Source organism: Bubalus bubalis, chromosome 10 (assembly GCF_019923935.1).
Source record: "Bubalus bubalis isolate 160015118507 breed Murrah chromosome 10, NDDB_SH_1, whole genome shotgun sequence".
Lineage (NCBI taxonomy): Eukaryota > Metazoa > Chordata > Mammalia > Artiodactyla > Bovidae > Bubalus > Bubalus bubalis.
The window spans coordinates 36,699,345-36,722,200 of NC_059166.1; the positions used below are offsets into that span (position 1 = coordinate 36,699,345).

At 36.5% G+C, this 22,856-nt stretch overlaps 1 protein-coding gene across 3 annotated transcripts in view; it reads right to left on the reverse strand.

Annotated features, from left to right (window-relative positions):
• The window catches only part of LAMA2 (laminin subunit alpha 2), a 708,999-nt gene that overhangs the window by 281,862 nt on the left and 404,281 nt on the right, over positions 1-22,856 (reverse strand). For 2 of the 3 annotated variants that reach the window (XM_025294565.3, XM_025294564.3), the window contains exons 15-17: positions 13,943-14,054; positions 7,209-7,322; positions 1,775-1,902 (exon numbers count right to left, since the gene is read on the reverse strand). In XM_025294565.3, coding sequence (XP_025150350.3) covers positions 1,775-1,902; positions 7,209-7,322; positions 13,943-14,054 — 354 coding nt within the window. Of the gene's footprint in view, positions 1-1,774; positions 1,903-7,208; positions 7,323-7,500; positions 7,555-13,942; positions 14,055-22,856 lie in introns of all 3 variants that reach the window. The other variant, XM_044924246.2, reaches the window with a different exon arrangement.

Here is a 22,856-nt window from a genome sequence, read left to right on the forward strand (position 1 = left end):
ATTAATCTCAAAATCTTTAACTTCTGGTATTCATGGACCCTAGCAATAAAAGACCATTTTTATTAGGAATATCTTAGATAAAGACCACAAAATATGACCAGCTGGGTAACATCTTCACATTAAAAAGTTGTAACTTTTTAACCTGTAACATGTAATCATCATGAAAAATTTTTGCTCTTCAAGGATTACTACAGCATTCAGAAATAGATGAAAATTACATACAAAAATATGAATTTTATTAAGCACTAAGCTAACCTTTAAGAAAATTTTTTTAAATTTGATTTAAAACTATAGTTACTTACAATGTTTACTAATAAAAAGTATTGATTATTATTATAATTAATATGCTTAATTAAAATAAAAAGAGATTTTTGGTTTTAGGGTCTTGCTTACATATTTGCTTATGGGATGGTTACCCCTGAGGGGAAAGTGAATTACAGCATCTGAAATAATGTGTTCCCCTAAAAGGTAAAGGGAAGATCAGACAAAATATATACTTTAAAAAGTCTGCTATACAAAGTTATTGTTTCAGATGAACAAGTAGAAAATTTTTTAAAAAACAAAGATATCCAGATAAATAGAAAAATTGTATTAAGTTTGTATTAAACTTTTAATGATGTGTTTTATGCAAACTAAAGTGCTATCATCGATATTTCAATATTTTATAATTTATAATACCATTAAACTATTTCAATAAGATAAAAATATATATACAATATGATATATGATAATATGATAAATCATGCAATAACTAAGGGATAAAACTGTTGCTTAAAGGTCAACTAGATTTATTTCTTATTTTACCTTTTTGAGGGATTTGTGACTTGCCTAAGATTTACAGTGTGTGACTGGGACCCAAATAAGCAGCATTTTATTAGTAGTATTTTTTAATACAGTATGAAGGGGGGTGTGTGTGTGTGTATCTGTGGGTATGTGTCTGCTGCTGTTGCTGCTGCTAAGTCGCTTCAGTCGTGTCCGACTCTGTGCGACCCCATAGTTGGCAGCCCACTAGGCTCCTCTGTCCATGGGATTCTCCAGGCAAAAACATTGGAGTGGGTTGCCATTTCCTTCTCCAAAGCATGGAAGTGAAAAGTGAAAGTGAAGTCGCTCAGTCGTGCCCGACTCTTTAGCCTAGTCACAGCCAAAGTAGAAGCACCAGAAGTACACGTATCAAATACATACACACTAAAGGTATGTAGCTAAGAGCTGATCAACACACAGAAACACAAAGCCCAGGTTCCATCACATTTTGAATTGTGTATCAATGGTTGTGGAAAAGCAGCTGTTCCCATAATGAAAGACAAACTATACAAAACATATTTAAAGAAAATGGCAGCAGAGAGGTTCAAGAAGGTACACTTCTTTCTTGGTCCACCAGTGTTCACGAGACAGCCGCACACACAGCCAGGCTCTTCGTGGGGTCGGCATTCTCTGCTTCCCCTTCAAGAAGCTGCTTTCGACTTGTGGAAGGCTGGGCTAAGTTTGTAAAATATACGTCTGTTCTTTGGAGTTGGTTTAGAAATTCTATTTGAGTTCTATCTCTTAGATACTAACTCCCCAAAACTAGAGCTAAAAATATTAAAATTTTCATGGAATAAACAGCCATAGCTTTAAATATTTTATATTTAGAAAAATTCATATTATCTTCCTGATAAATTTATGCACATCTTTATTATTTATTTATGTGTGACAAGAGAAAGGGTAAATTCTATATCAAAAATACACTTGCAGAACCAGATTCCCAGCTCTGGAAAGAGGTAAGTTTGTTACTCACTTATTGGATGGGCTATTGAGAGGACAGGCACAGGGCTGACAGTCGTCAGAGGTTCCTTTAGTAGGATCACCATAGAAACCAGGAAGGCATTTATCGCAATATGGGCCATCAGTGTGATCCTTACAATTCTGAGGAAGAAGTGCACATCAGAGTTTATTATTCCAGTCTCTAGCATCAATGCATTACCAAAAATAGGTCTACAGAATCATTAGCTTGTTCCCCGCCAGGAAGAGTAATTTCCCACATAAAATGGTCAATTTTACAGCTGCGAAATAGCATTGAAAGTTAATTTAATATCTAGCTTATAAACTACATGCTACGTTCAGCATATGCATACTTAACAAAAAGATGACTGAAATTCACTATAAAGTTTTTTCATTATGTAAATCATATTTTCTTTTTTTTTGTTGTTTTTTATTTTTTTTCTTAAAGAAATATGTGTGAGTATGTGTAGTAACATACATTTAGACTCTACAGAGACTAAATGACATATATTTAATGGAAATTGTACCTGATTTAGGTAAAAATTAATTGTTCAACTTAAAACTGCTGATTTAATGAGAACTGTGGCTAATCACACAAATCCTCTGAGACTATAGCCTTCCTACATCTGAGATTAATCTGGACCTCAGTATGCTCTGATGATGTGGACAATGCACTAATGTGTTACAGTTGTGAGGGCCTTGCTTGACTCATGATTAAAAGATGGGAAGACTGAGAAATTTTTAAATGTATACTGTTGCTGCTGCTAAGTCGCTTCAGTCGTGTCCGACTCTGTGCGACCCCAGAGACGGCAGCCCACCAGGCTCCCCCGTCCCTGGGATTCTCCAGGCAAGAACACTGGAGTGGGTTGCCATGTCCTTCTCCAATGCATGAAAGTGAAAAGTGAAAGTGAAGTCGCTCAGTTGTGTCAGACTCTTAGTGACCCCATGGACTGCAGCCTACCAGGCTCCTCCATCCATGGGGTTTTCCAGGCAAGAGTACTGGAGTAGGGTGCCATCGCCTTCTCCGAAATGTATACTAATAAATACTAAAACCACAAGGCATATTACAGTTTCCCTCAGACATTGGTTTTTAAAATAAAACAGCATTTTCCATCAATTAGTATTTTCTGGAACCATGTACTTTTTAAAAATAAAGAAAATCAAAATAAAATAATTTATATCTTGATTTCTTCATATAAATTAAAGTAGATTTATCAACTTAGTGTTCACAAAATTCATCAAGACTGGTAAAGGTGAACAATCAATTAATGAATGAAATTGTCTATAAAGTTTTCAATAGCACAATTTGATCAATTTATATGATGTTTTGGCATTGTGTAGATATAACTTCTTCAAACTCCTATAATACAATAAAATGTATATAATGCCTATTAAATATCATACAACATAGATTTATTGTGACTGAAATATATTTTTAATCTTACAAGCATATAAAATTCTATTTTTTCTCATTTCAAAAGAGTTCATCAGAGTTTGGAGTATAAAACCTTTAATTTTATCATTAATAACCAAATATGTAGAGGAAATAGCTAACAGCCAAAATTCATTTAAAGCATAAAGTAAAAATTTATTAAACTTGATGACCAATGGGAGAGCCAGTTTGATTTAATTAAAGTTCTGAGTTATTCTAGCATATTAAAAGTTCTTTTTAAATTATATTTAATAAATATATTTAATTTAAAACCACGTAAATAACATTTTAGAAAACAGTCAAATTCCTTGGGGAGAGGGACAGATTACTGAATAGAAGATATTAAATGAAAATCCAGTAATTTAACTCTGAATCAATTGCTTACATTCTGTAAAATGTGAGAGCTGAAGCCCATAATATATGCAGCTTTCAAGTTCTGAAATCCTGTGACAGTTTGAACTACAAGTGAATAGGTGATACTTTACTATCTGTTAATACTTGAAAATAGGTTTTTCCTTAAAGTATTTAAAATTCTCAAATTTATTTATCAACCTTCTATCAAAGTAGCAAAGATGTTAACTTTATCATCAACACTTGTCTAAATAACAGCACATCTAGTAGGAAGTTGCCAGACATGGATCAATCTGATGAAACGCTTTCCTCTTTAATTTCATCTTCATATTTGTTCCTTTCAGTTTTCAAGTTTAACTAAAGTTGGCTCTTACTAAAAAAAGTTGAATGTTTGTTGCAATATTCTTTGTATATTGTTATACTGATACAATCAAAATTATATCTTCAAAGATTTAGGGGCTTTAAAAAACAAGATAATAAAACTGATTATGTTTTAACCATGTTGAAAATGGTTTTTCTAAAACTCAACTGAAAATCTTATACAACCCAGAGACCCTGCTTTGCTTTACTAATTTGGAAGAAAAATAACATATTTCTTGCATTTCTTAATGTCATATGTCACTGAATGGAAATAATAAAATTAATCTTAAAACTCAACTGTTTTTGTAATTGAAACCATAAAACAGTAATAGGAAAAAATACAATGGAAACTCAAACTGAAAAAAAGATGAAAGGTTCACTCTGATGGGCTGGTGATTTTTATAGGTATCCTGCTCCAAAGTGCTCTCCAAATGTCTGTTCACATCATTTATCACAGGAACAATGACAAGGAGCCAGCATGCAATCTTCCCATGTGACTTGACTGTTTCTTGCTGCTAAGTCACTTCAGTCATGTCCGACTCTGTGTGACCCCATAGACATCAGCCCACCAGGCTTAAGTCACTCCAGAAGTACTGCAAGTCAAACTGATCTTTCAATATAGGTCCACACTATAAAAGAGGTCTGGATTTTGGTCTGATATCAAAAAACATTGCAATTTATTTCTAATTAGATTTCAAAGTCAAACTAACTAAAATGTAGCTTATCTGGAAAAGTTTCAAAATTTTTCTGTTTAATGCTAGAAGGGAAAGCATAAATAATTTTTTAAAAAGAAGTTAGAATGCAGAACAACTGAATGGTAAGATTGCTTTTGATGTGCAGCACTAAAATATTTTTATCTTTGTGGATCATGTTAGAATTAATATGCTCAAAATGGGACAGCAGCATTTAGTTATCAGTAGCATTTCAAATAGAGCATTTGGAAGTCTCCAGAAAATATCTTACATTATTATCTATTTATCAGCTACAGTGGAAAATTCAGAAAACACACCAGATTAAGGTCATTAAGGTCAATCATTAAGTTCTCTGTTGCTTCCCTAAGATCCCTTGCTTATTTGAAGTATTCTCCTATCTCCTTGTCCATGAAACAAATTCAATAAACTAGAGTTCATTAGTAGAAGGCCTCAGATAATCACTGATTCCCCTCACTTCTTCCCCCCAAAATTATGCTGGATGAAACTATCCTACTCTAAAACAATGGGCTTTCATTCTTAGAAATATCCTATAACCAAATGGACTAACAGCATGATTTTAGACTTAATCTTAATGAATGCAGCATGAAATATTGCTATTGGAAGCATTATGAGTCTGTTATCATGAAATATTAATTTCTGTCTTTTTAGGTTTAAGTAAAACAGTTATGACCAACCTGCTAAGTCACTTCAGTCGTGTCTGACTCTGTGCGACCCCATAGATGGCAGTCCACCAGGCTCTGCCGTCCCTGGGATTCTCCAGGAAAGAACACTGGAGTGGGTTGCCATTTCCTTCTCCAATGACCAACCTAGATAGCATATTAAAAAATAAAAAGTAACGTCTCTGTTTTTTAATATGCTATCTAGGTTTTTAATATGCTATCTTTTTAATGACCAACCTAGATAGCATATTAAAAAGCAGAGACATTACTTTGGCAACAAAGGTCCATCTAGTCAAGGCTATGGTTTTTCCAGTGGTCATGTACGGATGTGAGAGTTGGACTGTGAAGAAGACTGAGTGCTGAAGAATTGATGCTTTTGAACTGTGGTGTTGGAGAAGACTCTTGAGAGTCCCTTGGACTGCAAGGAGATCCAACTAGTCCATTCTAAAGGAGATCAGTCCTGGGTGTTCTTTGGAAGGACTGATGCTAAAGCTGAAAGTCCAGTACTTTGGCCACCTCATGCGAAGAGTTGACTCATTGGAAAAGACTCTGATGCTGGGAGGGATTGGGGGCAGGAGGAAATTGGGATGAGATGGCTGGATGGCATCACCGACTTGATGGACATGAGTTTGAGTGAACTCCGGGAGATGGTGATGGACAGGGAGGCCTGGTGTGCTGTGATTCATGGGGTCGCAAAGAGTCGGACATGACTGAGCTACTGAACTGAACTGAACTGAAAACAAATCTATATCTGTTTTGGGCTGAATATTTGTTTAAAGGTAACTCAATATTTTTCCCAAGTCACATTTTAAAAGACTTATTGTATAATTAAAATGAAAATCACTTAGTCTTTCTGTTCATAACAATGCCATTTGAAAAATCTACTGATCCACAAATTAAGGCTATCATGCTTTATCCCGCAATGCAATTAAACAAAATCTGCTATAGAGAAAACAGAAAGAGCATCAATAAAACTAAATGTCAAATCACATTGAAACAAAAGCCCTGAATTTCCTTTTGGATTTTTCCCAGAAGCTTTTAAATGGAAGAAAAAGGGTAGGGGAGGGGGAAGAATGAGCAAGAGAGAGAGAGACCATTAAGAAATACAGATAACAGAGGCTGCCTTAAATTCTACAGGGAAATGAGAATATGATATCCTCCTAAATTGGCACCATTTCAAATTGTGTTTCTGCAAGATTAATGAAATGAGAAGTGTTGTTTCAAGCTTCATGTCATGTCAGACAATATAAAACTAACATGCCCTTGAGTTAATCAGAATGGTCTATTCAGCGTAATCTCCAATCCAAAAGCTTCTTAGCAGGATGGAAAGTGCTTCACCCTCTGTAGAGCTTTTTTTCTGGTTATAGTATTGACTTAATAGAAGGAGTAAGCAGCTCTGGTGACTATGTATTGCACATATTATTTTTAATTTACACACAATGTTTTGAATTTAGTTCAATGATGAAATTTTCCAATAAAAAAGAACGTAGTATGCCCTCATTTTCAAAGTGAAAAAAAAGTGTAATTATGCCTATTACAGAGCTTGTATTTTATACTTTTCATATTATGGGGTTACAAATCATTTCCTGTTACAGAAATGCAGTCATTTTGGGGGTAGGATTACATAAGAGATTGAAACCATATATATTTGTGGCAGATATGTATCCCAGTCATTAGTTACGTTTTATTATGATATATCTGATCTTAATTCAATCCTTAGACTTATGTGAGTAAACACTTTCTAATGCTTGTCAGTCAGGAAGACCACATATGAAAGAACCTTCTCAGCTTCCAACTCAGTTCAATATAAAGATCGCCGTCAAATCCCTTCTTGACTCAAGTGTTTAAGGTCCCAAAGGTAGTAACTGAGTTGCAGGGCTTATTGAGCTGATTTCAGCCCTGTCAATCAGCAACCCCAATGGAGAAAGCACTTACCAGGCATTCTCCGGTGGTATCATCACAGGATTCCGCGTGACCAAAGCACTGACAGGGTTCACAGACGCCACCAAAAATAGTGCCATTAACTCGTCTGTGCCTAGGCCAACAAGACTGAAAGGAAAATATGGTCTCAAGTTAGTCTCAGGGATTTTTTTTAAAGCTTACTTTTGTCTTAAGCAGATAAACATATTTAGGTAGCAAACCCAGCAAATGTGCATGTCAAAGCGTTGCCATTATGGAAATATGGCTACCAGAGCTATTCCTCCTGACATGGGGGCTTCGTACTGACCTTAGTGTTATTGGCAGGTATGAGATTAGAGGAAGCATTAACTTGATGACTCTTCTGAAATAGCAAAATAAAGCAGAGATATAAAGAATTGAATCACTACAGTCTCAAAGTAAAAAGCACAGACAAGAAAACGGAAGAAAAAGTATTGAAAAAAAGCAGCCGACATAAATGGACTCTTCAGAACCTTAGCCTACTAGAGCATTTAATGTCCCGTCCAAGGATTGTAGATTCTCTGGAATGTCTTCCCTTTCGCACATGCAAACTGCCCTTAACTCCGTCACTTCCAGAAAATCTTTGCAATTGTCTGGGAAAAAGGTAGCACTCATCTTACATTTGATCACCTACATGGCTGACTTGTGCACATATATAATTTATAGTTCTCATTCTCAACTTCCTCCACCCTATTTTACCTTCTCAAATTTACACAAAATAGTTTATGATTTATTTACCATACATTCCTTAGATATTTTATTTTATGGTTTTATTCTACTAGAACTCTAGTTATATCCATCATTCCTTTTTAAAGTGTAAAACACTTTCTCATACAAAAATAGAATTCTGATTAGAAAAAGGATATTTGGGTCACAGAGCATCTGTGTGTCAGGGCTGGCTTTCAGTTCACTGTCATGTATAAGTATCCCTTCTGCGGGGGTCACTGTCAACTGGACAGGGTACAAAATAAAGGGGGAAAACACTGCTGCCCTGCAGGAGTGTATGATCTCCCTCAAGTTAAAACTGCATTTTGTGGGTTATTTACTATATTTCTGGATGGTTAACTACAACACAGTATATCATGAAAAGGTCCTTTTTTTCCTAGCTGAGAGTGGAAACAAGAGAGAAACCACTGAGGTAATAAAGAATATAGAATTGTGCTGTGTATTGTTGGAAATGTTCCTTCTGCCTCAGGATATGAGGATTCTTAAATTTGAACATCAATAGCAAAGACATAAAAAAAGGATGATCTGATACTTCATAACCTAAAGGAAAACAAAAGCAACTTTCTTCTTAATTTGGGCAGTATAGAAAAGAAGGCGTCAGTTTTCTAACCCTTTCTAATAATAGAGACACTGATGTATAGAACAGTCTTATGCACTCTGTTGGAGAGGGAGAGGGTGGGAAGATTTGGGAGAATGGCATTGAAACATGTATAATATCATGTATGAAACAAGTCGCCAGTCCAGGTTCGATGCACGATACTGGATGCTTGGGGCTGGTGCACTGGGACCACCCAGAGGGATGGTATGGGGAGGAAGGAGGGAGGAGGGTTCAGGATGGGGAACACATGTATACCTGTGGCGGATCCATTTCGATATTTGGCAAAACTAATACAATATTGTAAAGTTTAAAAATAAAATAAAATTTAAAAAAATTAAAAAATAAAATAAAATTAAATTAAATTAAAAAAAATGTTGTCACCCTAGACTCATTATGGGAGAAGGCAATGGCACCCCACTCCAGTACTCTTGCCTGGAAAATCCCATGGATGGAGGAGCCTGGTAGGCTGCAGTCCATGGGGTCGCTAAGAGTCGGGAACGACTGAGCGACTTCACTTTCCCTTTCCACTTTCATGCATTGGAGAAGGAAATGGCAACCCACTCCAGTGTTCTTGCCTGGAGAATCCCAGGGACAGAGAAGCCTGGTAGGCTGCCGTCTATGGGGTCGCACAGAGTCGGACACGACTGAAGTGATGCAGCAGCAGCAGCAGCAGCAGACTCATTATAGAATAGATTTTGTAATGTAATATATATTTCTAAAAACTGGTGAAGCTATATATTCAGAAGGGAGTAGAAATTAAGGGTGATGATAATAGGGAAAGAATTGACTTACTGTTTTGAGGAAAAATATCATAGAATTGTCATTAATAAGATATATATTATATACAGGTATATATATATAATGTATAAGGTGTGTGTATATATATATATATATATAAGGTATGTGTGTATATATATATATATAAAAACAAGGCATATATATATACACACATATATATCTGCAAATATATTACTTATCCTACATCCTCTTTAAATTTCCCAACTCTTACACCTCTTTCTTAGCCAGTGATTTCATCTCATTAGTCACAGAGAATATTGAAGGCAGTGGAAACTATCTTTCCACTACCAAGTACACAAGCACAAGCCCATATTTCCATTATTCATATTTCCCTCTGGAACAATGGGGATGAGGCATGCAGAATTCCTCATACTCTCAAAGGATTATCACCCCACTTGTAATTGTTTTCCCAATATACCCACTCAGTGCTGCATCAATAATAGCTTTCCTTTCTGTTAGATCATTACTATCGGCTCAAAAATATGACTTGTATCTCTGTAAAAAATTAGCTAATAGAAAAAAAGACAAAAATACTCTCTTAATATCCCATAACTTTCAGTTACCTACCTATTTTTTCTTTTAGGTAAGTCTGCTCTAAAATACCTTTTCTTTCTCACTTCCCTTCAATGGTTCACCCCATCCTAATCTGTTTTGTGCCATAATCACTGGGTTAAAACTGCTCTTGTCCATGCCACCGAATTCCAGGGAACCAAATCAAATGAACAATTCTACGGTTAACATTTTATTTGATCTCTCATCAAGCTATGGTTTAGTTGATTCCTATCTCTCTCAAAAGCCCTCTTCTCAGAGCTTTCATGATACCACAGTCCCAGGTTGCTGCCCATCTCTCTGCTGTCTCCTCTGCTTCAACTCGCTTCTCATGGTCAGGAGCTCTTGGGGGCTTAGTCATTTTCTCTTTTTTCCTCCACACTTGCTCCCAGGTAATTTTATTCAGCTGTCTAGTTGATGATTTCTTCCAAATACATATCTCTAGACCAGGCAGATATTCTGAGGTCAAGACCTACATATTATAACTGGACATTGACAATATACTTCATAGCTCTTTCAAACCTAATATTTCTAAGATGGATTGTTGATTTTATCATCCCCACCACAGGTGTTCCTTCCCTCAGTTTTCTTCAGCTAAGAAAACAGCACCACATTCAACTGCTCAAACTTGACATCTGACTCATTCTCAAAATCATTAGTACTTTCAGTGTTCCCATGGCATGTCTATCAGTAATACTGATTGGTTCTACTACCAAAATCTATTTAAAATAAACAACATGTCTTTTCACATCCTCTGCCATTATCCTAACAAACCTCTATCATCATTACATTCTAACAAAATAGCATATTAACAATTTTACTTCCTGCCATCCCTGCCATGTACAGTATGTTCTACACACTGTAGTTATAATGACTTTAAAAAAAAATTAACTCAGATCATGGTATCATATCAAATGGCAACCCACTCCAGTCTTCTTGCCTGGAAAACTTCATGGACAGAGGAGCCTGTTGGCCTAGTTCATGGGGTTGCAGAGAGTCAGACATGACTGGGCAGCAGGAGCAGAAAAGTTTTCTTTCCATTGCATTTAGAATAATACTAAAAATTTTTAATCATGCAAAGCTCTGAGTGGTTTGGCTCCTCCAGGCATGTCTCGTGCTATGCTCCCCTTGCTTATTAAACTCCAGCCACACGTGCCTTCTTTCAGGTCCTTGCAGATCCCAAACTGTGTTTCACTTCCTCATTGGTTCCCTTTACCTAAGAAGACCCTAGAGCTCAGTTTAGATGCTACCACCTTAGACAGTCTTCCCAACAACCTCTCATAATATAGTCCCTTCCATCTCATCTTCCTACACTTGTTCTCAGAGCCTCTATCAAGGACCCCTGCTTATTGTCTTCATGGAATTTATCATATTTATTTAAATTTTCTTTCTGGCATACAGTCTAGTCTACCATCAAATGTAATGTCCTTGAGGTCATAGACTGTATGTGCATTGTTCATCACATTACCATCCATATCAAGAGTTTTGATCATCTCAAAAGCTACATGAAGTAGTTAATATTTCCATCATTTAGAATAGGAAACTGAGATTTTAATTAAAACACTTTTTTAGTACCTAATTTTGCTTTCACTTCCTCATCTGTCCCACTTGTTAAGTGAAATGAACTATGACAATTCTAGGAAAGAATGAAAATATTTGAAAAACAAAATGTGTAGGGATTTATAAAAAGTATAAATGATTAAAAAATTCTGGATCAACATTTATGGCCCCAAAGAAAACAGAAAAGAATGATTTATCATGGAATCATATAATCTGTTTTAGGCAAGCTAGAATTAAAATGTTAATACTTAGGCCACCTGATGTGAAGAGCCAACTCACTGGAAAAGACCCTGATGCTGGGAAAAATTGAGGGCAAGAGGAGAAGAGGGCAACAGAGGCTGAGATGGTTGGATGGCATCACGGACTCAATAGACGTGAATCAGCAAACTCCAGGAGACAGTGAGGGGAAGCCTGGCGTGCTGCAGTCGCAAAAAGACAGATCTAATTTAGGGACTGAACAACAAAAACAATGGTGTTTGGAGTTTACTCAGCTTTTAAAGGATTTGGAAATATCAGTGGAACAAAACTAGAATGTCTGCCCTTTCAAACTCAGTAAAAAAAGCAAATGAAATCAGGAAAAGATATGGATACATAATAGTGAGCTAAGGGACAGGAAGCTTCAATAAAGAAAAGAAAGGATTATTAGAGAGTAGAAGAAATGAAGAAGCCTGAGAGAAACTCCAGAGTTTCAGAGTTCCTTGCCTTCTGATTCGATTAATTTATTTTATGGATTCCAAGGTAACTATATTTATCCATTATTGTGTGAGAAGCACAGGAAGCTTTTCTTATCCTTCTTCTGTTTCTTTGTTCTGACTCTTCCACACCCACTTGCTTCTCTCTTCCTACCTAATTGTTACCATTCTTTAGTTTTCAAGTTGAGATTTTTCACCTCAGAACATTTTCTATGACATCTCTCTCCACTGGAACTGATCACATCTTTGAAAGATTATTGCACTCATGTTCTGTACCATTTACTGGTGCCTTAATTCTAGAGGGCTGTGATCCTATTTATCATAAGTATGTGTTCTGTCTTACTAAACAGACTGTTAGCTCTTTAAGAACAAGGATTGTGATGTAATCTTGATAATCCACCTCAGCATCTAGGGCAGAATTCACCAAAGATTCTCAATAAATATTTTGGTGAAAGAAAAGAAGAAACAAAATGCATAGCCAATGAAATAATTCTAATACAGACAATTTTAGATTCAATGGGCATTTGAAATTTGTACAGAAGATGATGAAGAGTACTGAGAATCACCAATGTGGGAATAAGTATGAAAGCAAGAATATAATAAGAGTAGTTTATTTCAGTTGAAATCAGAACTTAGAGGTTCAAAGAGAGCTTTCTCGTTTGAAATAAAAACTGCTAGGTTCTTAATCAAAGAATATGTTTCATCAAATACAACATATATTTTATATGTGAAATCAAATTTGGGTTGACAGAGTTAATTAATTTCCATTATTATTTCTGTATTCTCTGTATGAATTTAAAAAAAGTGATGGAGAATTACATTTAGTTTTATTTTTAGATAGGTGAATCCAAGCTCAGTTAAAGAAACACATCTGACATGAATATGACTCTAAGCCCTGTGTATCCTCTAGAAGTATGCATTATTTTAAAGTACAAGAGAACTGAAAAGCAAGGCCTAGGGTATTTCTGTAAATGGTTTAATGGGGTAGTGTGCTGAAGTGGAACATCTTGGTACACTCAGATGATTCCTCAAAGGCACCATTTTTAAAGAATTTAAGCTCCTATTTATATGCAAGCCATGCCCTCTATCAGGGAAATGGCACTTATATTTTTTGAGCAGATTTCAAGTAAAATCAATTTTCAAACTACCTAAAACATACATAAAGGTAAATAAAAATTATTACCTTAGAAGGACACATTGCAATATTAAGTAAGGAACATTAATCTACAATACTGAGACAACAATAAATATCTCAAACTTTAGGTGCTAAACAAATCAAAGACCTGTAGAAAACTTTCCGAATCAAGGTATTTCTTCCATATATTATGTTCTTGACATTTTAAAGATTGAGTCCTTCAGATGATTGTGAATTGGTTGTATTCTTAGGAATAAAGTAGAGAAAGAATGTGGTACATAGGATTAAAAAATGGAGAAAGTGAAAAAGAAGAGAAACAGTGCTAAATTCCTCTCAAGCGCTCAGGTGGAAATGAAGGAGAAATATATTAACATAGTATTTCACCATCATTCATCCCATTTTATCAACAGATTAAAGAGAAACCAAAAACTTCCAAAAGAATCAGATTTTTAGCTATTATGTCATAAGGAAAAATATGATTTCAAGATGACATCATATGAGTAACACTCTATTTGATAGTCATGACTTTTGGCAGACATTGAAGTTCTTCAAGTAATAAGACACTACCATTTGTGCAATCCTTGATGAAAAAACTAAATTCATTTTAGAACAGTTTAATAGTTAATGCTGAAAGAACTTTGAATGCACTGAAGCTATATTCTTGCAAACTTACTTCACAGGAGGAGCCAGTATACCCTGGTGGACATTGACAAACTTCCACAGCTGTTGCAAAGCTTCCGTCAGGAGAAATGGGGACTGCAGATTCAAGGTTAACAGAGCTCAGCCTGAGCAGAAGGAAAAAGAGATGGTAAATAAGTAAACAAGCTCCTAGGTGTTACATCTCTTGAGGAACAGTATAGGAACAATGATGTAAATATAAGCACATGTTTATGATGAGAAAGAAGGCAAATGAATATAACTTGAAGTTCTGGTCATTCATCATATTAGGCAAAGTCAGCCCAGTTAAAAGTGCTCATAACCAGTACCACAATCAAATGCTTAAAAAGATATATGACCATTCTTGCTCATTTCTTGGTTTTTGGCTATATGTTTTCCCTATTTTTTATTTTTTTGAGTTAGTTTAAAATCATAGTTGAAGGAATTTTTAAAACAGGAAATATTCATATTACTGGTTTATTTTTAATAATTAAACTAGAAAAGCAGAGGGACACAATATTCAGTCCAATATTTTAAATTCAAACAAAAATGGAAGCAAAGGAAAAGAAAGACGTAAATTATTTTTGTTGCCTTTTCTCAGAAATAAATCTGCATTTTAATAGGTAAAAGTGAAACTTAATAAAATGTTGTTATATTAGTTAGATCTATTTTCCTAAATTGTTTTAGGCCTAAATTAAATTCACTGCTTTCTGTATTTATGAGTTTAATTTTATTGGTACTTCTGTACAGATCTGGTGATTTTAACAGAGAGATTTGGTATCACTTGTTATTTTGAGAAACAGCTGATTTAGCCAAATTGAAACTGCCATTACATAAAATGGTATATATGTACGTTGTATGTATGTATTTCTTCCAAAATATGCAACCAATATACATTTACAATTTAAATAAATGTCATCAGTGTCTTATTGGCTTTTCATTTTTTTTTTAAAGGAAATACAAAATCTTCATTATTAAGAACACAAGCTCAAGAGCCAGAGAGATCAAGATCCACATGCTGTCTCTGACATTTAGCAGTCCCATAGCCTGGGAGAAATGACTTAACATCTCTAGGTCTCAATTGTCATCTATGTATCAGAGATAATACAAGAGTGCATACATAATGAATTGATTAAAGGATTAAATGAAAGAATGAATGTAAAGTTGTTGATGTAGTACCTAACTCATGTATGTGGTTATAAAATGCTAGGTATTTTATTAATATACATTAACTGTTGAAATAGGATCAAAATACAAAAAAATAAAATTTCTATGACCTAAACTAGATTTTTGTCATTTTAATGTATTAAAATAAATTTTAAATCAACTCTAAGAGCACAAAATTAAATAACTGATATTGATTCATAGATAATTATTGCTTTATAAAATAATTGATAGATCTCCATAATATCTAATATGCCATTATTTAACTATAAAAAAGATACAGTGACTCTTGCTAGGACATGCATTTTTAGTTGCTTCCATAAGAGTGGTGGTAGATTTTTATTGATTGGTGATTCACAATTACCAAAGACCTTGCCAGTTTGAGAATCTATGTTGTAATCAAGCCAGAGAACAAAGTTAATAGGCTCATTGAATCTATCTTCAAAAGTGATCATCTTTAAGCTATAAGTTTTCTGGCAACAAGATTCTAAAATCTCTGCTTTCATCCTGATTTTCCTAACCCTAGAAGCTTGATAGGGGCTTCCCTGGTGGTTCAGGTGGTAAAGAACGTGCCTGCAATGAGGGAGACCTGGGTTTGATCCCTGGAAGGGATCCTCTGGAGATCTTACCAGTCCCATAGCGTGGAAGAAATGACTTAATATCTCTAGGCCTCAATACTGTCATCCGTGTAACACAGATAATACAAGAGTCCATACATAATGAACTGATTAAAGGATTAAATAAAATAATGAATGCACAATTCTTGATGTAGTACCTAACTCATGTATGTGGTCATAAAATGCTAGGCATTTTATTAACATACATTGACTGTTGAATCAAAATGACTACATGAATAATCTACAGGAAGATCCCCTGGAAAAGGAAATGATGACCTACTTCAAGTATTCTTGCCTGGAGAATTCCATGGACAGAGGAGCCTGGTGGGCTACAGTCCATGGAGTCATAAAGAGTTGGACATGACTGAGCCAGTAACAACAACAACAAGACTTGATAATACCTTGGAACATGTTTAAGTTCATACATAATTGAGAAGTAGAAAAGGAAAATCATCTTGAAATCATAGAAAACAGACATTTGGATGGGAATGCTGTAGGTGCTGGGTGCTAGCTGGCATTCTCTAAAGACAAGCAAATTATATTTACCTACAGATTGACTCATTCGACACCATTTTTTGGATGCTTTCTTCTCTGGGGGCACAGTTTAGAAAGCTTGGCAGAAGGTTCTAAACTGGCAAGCATTAAAAATCACTGTTTTACAGCATTCGGGTTACATAGAGATTTAAATAAATTTTCAGTCATTTTTCTTCCACCAAATAAACTTGTATATAAAGTGTCACTGGCACTATTTTTTAATTGAGATGAATTTCACATAACATTATCACTTTCAGTTCAGTTCAGTTGCTCAGTCATGTCCAACTCTTTGAGACCCCATGAATCACAGCACACCAGGCCTCCCTGTCCATCACCAACTCCCAGAGTTCACTCAGACTCACGTCCATCGAGTCAGTGATGCCATCCAGCCATCTCATCCTCTGTCGTCCCCTTCTCCTCCTGCCCCCAATCCCTCCCAGCATCAGAGTCTTTTCCAATGAGTCAACTCTTCGCATGAGGTGGCCAAAGTACTGGAGTTTCAGCTTTAGCATCATTCCTTCCAAAGAAATCCCAGGGCTGATCTCCTTCAGAATGGACTGGTTGGATCTCCTTGCAGTCCAAGGGATTCTCAAGAGTCTTCTCCAACACCACAGATCAAAAGCATCAATTCTTCAGTGCTCAGCTTTCTTCACAGTCCAACTCTCACATCCATACATGACCACTGGAAAAACCATAGCCTTGACTAGACGGACCTTTGTTGGCAAAGTAATGTCTCTGCTTTTGAATATGCTATCTAGGTTGGTCATAACTTTCCTTCCAAGGAGTAAGCATCTTTTAATTTCATGGCTGTAGTCACCATCTTTAAGGTGTCATTTAATACATTTATAGTGTTGTACAACCACCATCTCTGGTTCTAGACATTTTCATTAGCTCTCCCTTCCCCCGCTACAATAAAACCCTGTGTCTATCATGCAGTCACACTCTATTCTATTCCACCATTTCCTCAATTCCTGTCAACCATGAATCTGCTTCTGTCTCCATGGATTTACCTATTCTGGATATTTCATACAAATGGACATATATAATATACGACTTTTTGTGTCTGACTTCTGTTAGCATAGTGTTTTCAAGGTTCATCTATGTTGTAGCACATATCAATATTTCATTTATTTTTATGGTAGTGATATTCTAAAGTTGCTCAGTCTTTAGCATGCATAAATACTTTCTTAATTTTTTGTTTATTAATCTTATATTGATTGTCCTGGGACTATATCTATATCTATAGATATAGTCTGACTCATTGTGATGCCATGGACTGTAGCCTACTAGGCTCCTCTGTCCATGAGATTTTCCAGGCAAGAGTACTGGAGTGGGTTGCCATTTCCTTCTCCAGGGGATCTTCCCAACCCAGGGGTCAAACCTGTGTCTCCCGCATTGCAGGCAGACACTTTACTGTCTGAACCACCATGGAAGCCCAATATTCTATTACTGCGGTATGAATATACCACATTTTCTTTATCCATTCATCTGTTGATGGATGTTTGGCTATTATTACTCTTTGACTATTGTAAATATACTGCTATAAACATTTGTGTTTAAGTCTTTTTGCGTACCCATTTTTAATTCTTTGGGGTCTATAAATAGGAGTAGAATTTATAAATGTGGCAATTCTTAATACAACATAAGGTTTGAAAGAGTTACTAAAATAAAGATACTACTTATTTATGTTAACATGAGTTTATAAGCTAGTTCTTAAGAAAAGAGATTCTGATGTGTCATCTCTAAACCTAGCCTGATCACCTCAGTACACACTCAACACATTTTTATTGGATGGATGAATCTACGGATGGATAGAAGGATAGATGATGAGTGGGTAGACAAAGAGACAGATGGATAAATGGATGGATACAAGACTAAAAACACATGATAAATGAAAAAATAAATGGATAGAGGAATGGAATGAAATTATATTACGTGTAGTGAGTAACATACTCCAAACCAATACACTGAAGTTTAACACCTATATTTAGATGAATAAAATAAGAGAAATGAAAGAAAAATTACTTCTTTGATCTAATAAAAAAGATAAATTGAAAACTGTTAGTATTAGTACTTGAGATCAAAGGCCAGAACTCATCTGAATTTATTGTGACATCTAATTGCCTGCAACTAATGGACTGTCTCATGACAAACTTGTATTTCTGATCACTTTAATTTCAGAATTAGATGATTTCATGATTATTATACTAGTTGAATACCAAACCACCTGAGCTGCCTCTTTAGAAAACTATATGCAGGTCAGGAAGCAACAGTTAGAACTGGACATGGAACAACAGACTGGTTCCAAATAGGAAAAGGAGTATGTCAAGGTTGTATATTGTCACCCTGCTTATTTAACTTATATGCCGAGTACATCATGAGAAACCCTGGGCTGGAAGAAACACAAGCTGGAATCAAGATTGGTGGGAGAAATATCAATAACCTCAGATATGCAGATGACACCACCCTTATGGTAGAAAGTGAAGAGGAGCTAAAAAGCCTCTTGATGAAAGTGAAAGAGGAGAGTGAAAAAGTTGGCTTAAAGCTCAACATTCAGAAAACGAAGATCATGGCATCTGGTCCCATCACTTCATGGGGGATGGGGAAGGAGTGGAAACAGTGTCAGACTTTATTTTCTTGGGCTCCAAAATCACTGCAGATGGTGATTACAGCCATGAAATTAAAAGATGCTTAATCCTTGGAAGGAAAGTTGTGGCCAACCTAGATAGCATATTAAAAAGCAGAGACATTACTTTGCCAATAAAGGTCCATCTAGTCAAGGCTATGGTTTTTCCAGTGGTTATGTATGGATGTGAGACTTAGACTGTGAAGAAAGCTGAGCACCGAAGAACTGATGCTTTTGAACTATGGTGTTGGAGAAGACTCTTGAGAGTCCCTTGGACTGCAAAGAGATCCAACCAGTCCATTCTAAAAGAGATCAGTCCTGGGTGTTCATTGGAAGGAATGATGCTAAAGCTGAAACTCCAGTAGTTTGGCCACCTGATGTGAAGAGTTGACTCATTGGAAAAGACTCTGATGCTGGGAGGGATTGGGGGCAGGTGGAAAAGGGGACAACAGAAGATGAGATGGCTGGATGGGATCACTGACTCGATGGACATGAGTTTGAGTGGACTCCGGGAGTTGGTGATGGACAGGGAGGCCTGGCGTGCTGTGATTCATGGGGTCGAAAAGAGTGGGACACGACTGAGCGACTGAACTGAACTGAACTGAACTGATACTAGTTGATAGTGAAAGGACAGGGAAGCCTCTCGTGCTGCAGTTCATGGAGGCACAGAGTCAGACACGACTTAGTGGCTGAACAACAATACTAGTTGATTGGGCTTTCGAGGTGATGAAAAGAACCTGCCTCCCAATGCCAGAGACAAACAGAAGATTCCCTGGAGGAGGGCCTGCCAAAGCACTCCAGTATCCTTGCCTGGATAATCCCATGGACAGAGGAGCCTGCTTGGCTACAGTCCATGGGATCTCAAAGAAGACACAATGGAAGAGACACAGCATGCATGCATACTAGTTGATCATCATATAAAAGACTATCACAGCTTACTAACCAGGAGCCTGGTCAACTGTATAGTCCCAGAACAATCAATATAAGATTAATAAACAAAAAATTAAGAAAGAGTATTCATGCATGCTAAATTGAACTATTTTGAATCCTAAAAGATGATGCTGTGAAAGTGCTGCACTCAATTCAGTTCAGTTCAGTTGCTCAGTCGTGTCCGACTCTTTATGATCCCATGAACCACAGCATTCCAGGCCTCCCTGTCCATCACCAACTGCCAGAGTCCACCCAAACCCATGTCTGTTGAGTCAGTGATGACATACGACCATCTGATCCTCTGCCGTCCCCTTCTCCTGCCCTCAATCTTTCCCAGCATCAGGGTCTTTTCAAATGAGTCAGCTCTTTGCATCAGTTGGCCAAAGGGTGGTGTTTCAGCTTCAACATCAGTCCTTCCAATAAACACTCAGGACTGACCTCCTTTAGGATGGACTGGTTGGATCTCCTTGCAGTCCAAGGGACTCTCTAGAGTCTTCTCCAACACCATAGTTCAAAAGCATCAATTCTTTGGTGCTCAGCTTTCTTCACAGTCCAACTCTCACATCCATACATGACTACTGGAAAAACCATAGCCTTGGCTAGACAGACCTTTGTTGTCAAAGTAATGTCTCTGCTTTTTAATATGCTGTCTAGGTTGGTCATTAACTTTCCTTCTAAGGAGTAAGCGTCTTTTAATTTCATTGCTGCAATCACCATCTGCAGTGATTTTGGAGCCCAGAAAAATAAAGTCAGCCACTGCATATGCCAGCAAATTTGGAAAATTCAGCAGTGGCCACAGGACTGGAAAAGGTCAGTTTTCATTCCAATCCCAAAGAAAGGTAATGCCAAAGAATGCTCAAACTACTGCACAATTGCACTCCTCTCACACACTAGCAAAATAATGCTCAAAATTCTCCAGGACAGGCTTCAACAGTACGTGAATCATGAACTCCCAGATGTTCAAGATGGATTTAGAAAAGGTAGAGGAACCAGAGATCAAAATTGCCAAGATCCACTGGATCATTGAAAAAGCGAGAGAATTCCAGAAAAACATCTACTTTTGCTTTATTAACTATTCCAAAGCCTTTGACTGTGTGGATCACAACCACTGGAAAATTCTTCAAGAGATGGGAATACCAGACCACCCGACCTGCCTCCTGAGAAACCTGTATGCAGGTCAGGAAGCAATAGTTAGAACTGGACATGGAACAACAGACTGATTCCAAATAGGAAAAGAAGTATATCAAGGCTGTATATGGTCACCCTGCTTATTTAACTTCTATGCAGAGTACATCATGAGAAACGCTTAGCTGGAAGAAGCACAAGCTGGAATCAAGATTGCTGGGAGAAATATCAATAACCTCAAATACGCAAATGATACCACACTTATGGCAGAAAGCAAAGAAGAACTAAAGAGCCTCTTGATAAAAGTGAAAGAGGAGAGTGAAAATGTTGACTTAAAACTCAGCATTCAGAAAACGAAGACCATGGCATCTGGTCCCATCACTTCATGGCAAATAGATGGGGAAACAATGGAAACAGTGAGAGACCTTATTTTGGGGGGTTCTAATTTCACTGCAGATGGTGACTGCAGCCATGAAATTCAAAGACACTTGCTCCTTGGAAGAAAAGTTATGACCAACCTAGACAGCATACTAAGAAGCAGAGACATCACTTTACCAATAAAGTGGTGCCATCCGTCTTGTCAAAGCATTGGTTTTTCCAGTAGTCATGTATGGATGTGAGAGTTGGTCTATAAAGAAAGCTGAGTGCCAAAGAATTGATGCTTTTGAACTGTGGTTTTGGAAAAGACTCTTGAGAGTCCCTTGGAGAGCAAGGAGATCCAAGTAGTCCATCCGAAAGGAAATCAGTCCTGAATATTCAGTGGAAGGACTGATGCTGAAGATGAAACTCTAATACTTTGACCACCTGATGTGAAGAACTGATTCATTTGAAAAGACCCTGATGCTGGGAAAGATTGAATGTGGGAGGAGAAGGGGACGACAGAGGATGAGATGGTTGGATGGCATCACTGACTCAATGGACATGAGTTTGAGTAAGCTCTGGGAATTGGTGATGGACAGGTCAGCCTGGCATGCTGCAGTCCATGGGGTCACAAAGAGTCAGACACGACTGAGCAACTGAAATGAACTGAACTGAAGTTGCTTCAGTCATGTCCGACTCTTTGCGATCCTATGGACTGTAGTATCCAAGGAGAAGGAAAAGGCAACCCACGCCAGTATTCTTGCCTGGGAAATTTCATGGACAGAGAAGCCTGGCAGACTACAGTAAATGGGGTCACAGAGTTGGACACTTCAGTCGAAGCAACTAAGCCAGGACTGTAGTATAGCAACATTTTAAAATAGAAAGAGAGTAAATGACTACATTAAGAAACAATTTAAAATGGAACAAAACAAAAATATTTTCAGTGAACTACCAACTTTCATTTGTCTTTGAAACAACAGATGTTCCTCTCCTTAATCTATGTAACCATTTTGAGCTATGAGAAATTTCAGCACTCAAACATCTTTCCTAGCAATATTCCACATTAGTATTCACTGAGCAGTCCCAATGTTCATTAGGTTCTGATATTTGTTAAATGGGATTTTAATGTGTTGAACAGTTTTTAGTGTTACTCTTGAAGAAGTCTGCGGTTTATTCTTTTTCCCCTTCCAATATGGTCATTTTCTTTTCTTGATACAGGCTGTATTCATTAAAATACATAATGCTGGTAGTAATAAAGTATTGTTGGAGATGCACAAACTGTCAAAGATTTGTCAAATGTTCTAGCTGGTTCTTTCTAATTATTATGAAAGGGAAATACAGATAAGATGATGGATGAAGAGCAAAGGCATAATTATACAAGCTATTATTGAAAATATTGGAATCATATAAGAAACATTGCCCTGGTACTGACTTAAAGAGTACTCTGTATATTTTTTACTATATTTTCAACCAGAGTTAGATATATCATGCTTCACAAAAAAGGGAAAAAATCCAAATTATTCTTTAAACAACAGGACATTTGATCTTAACTCTTTTAAATAATTTTTTTAATT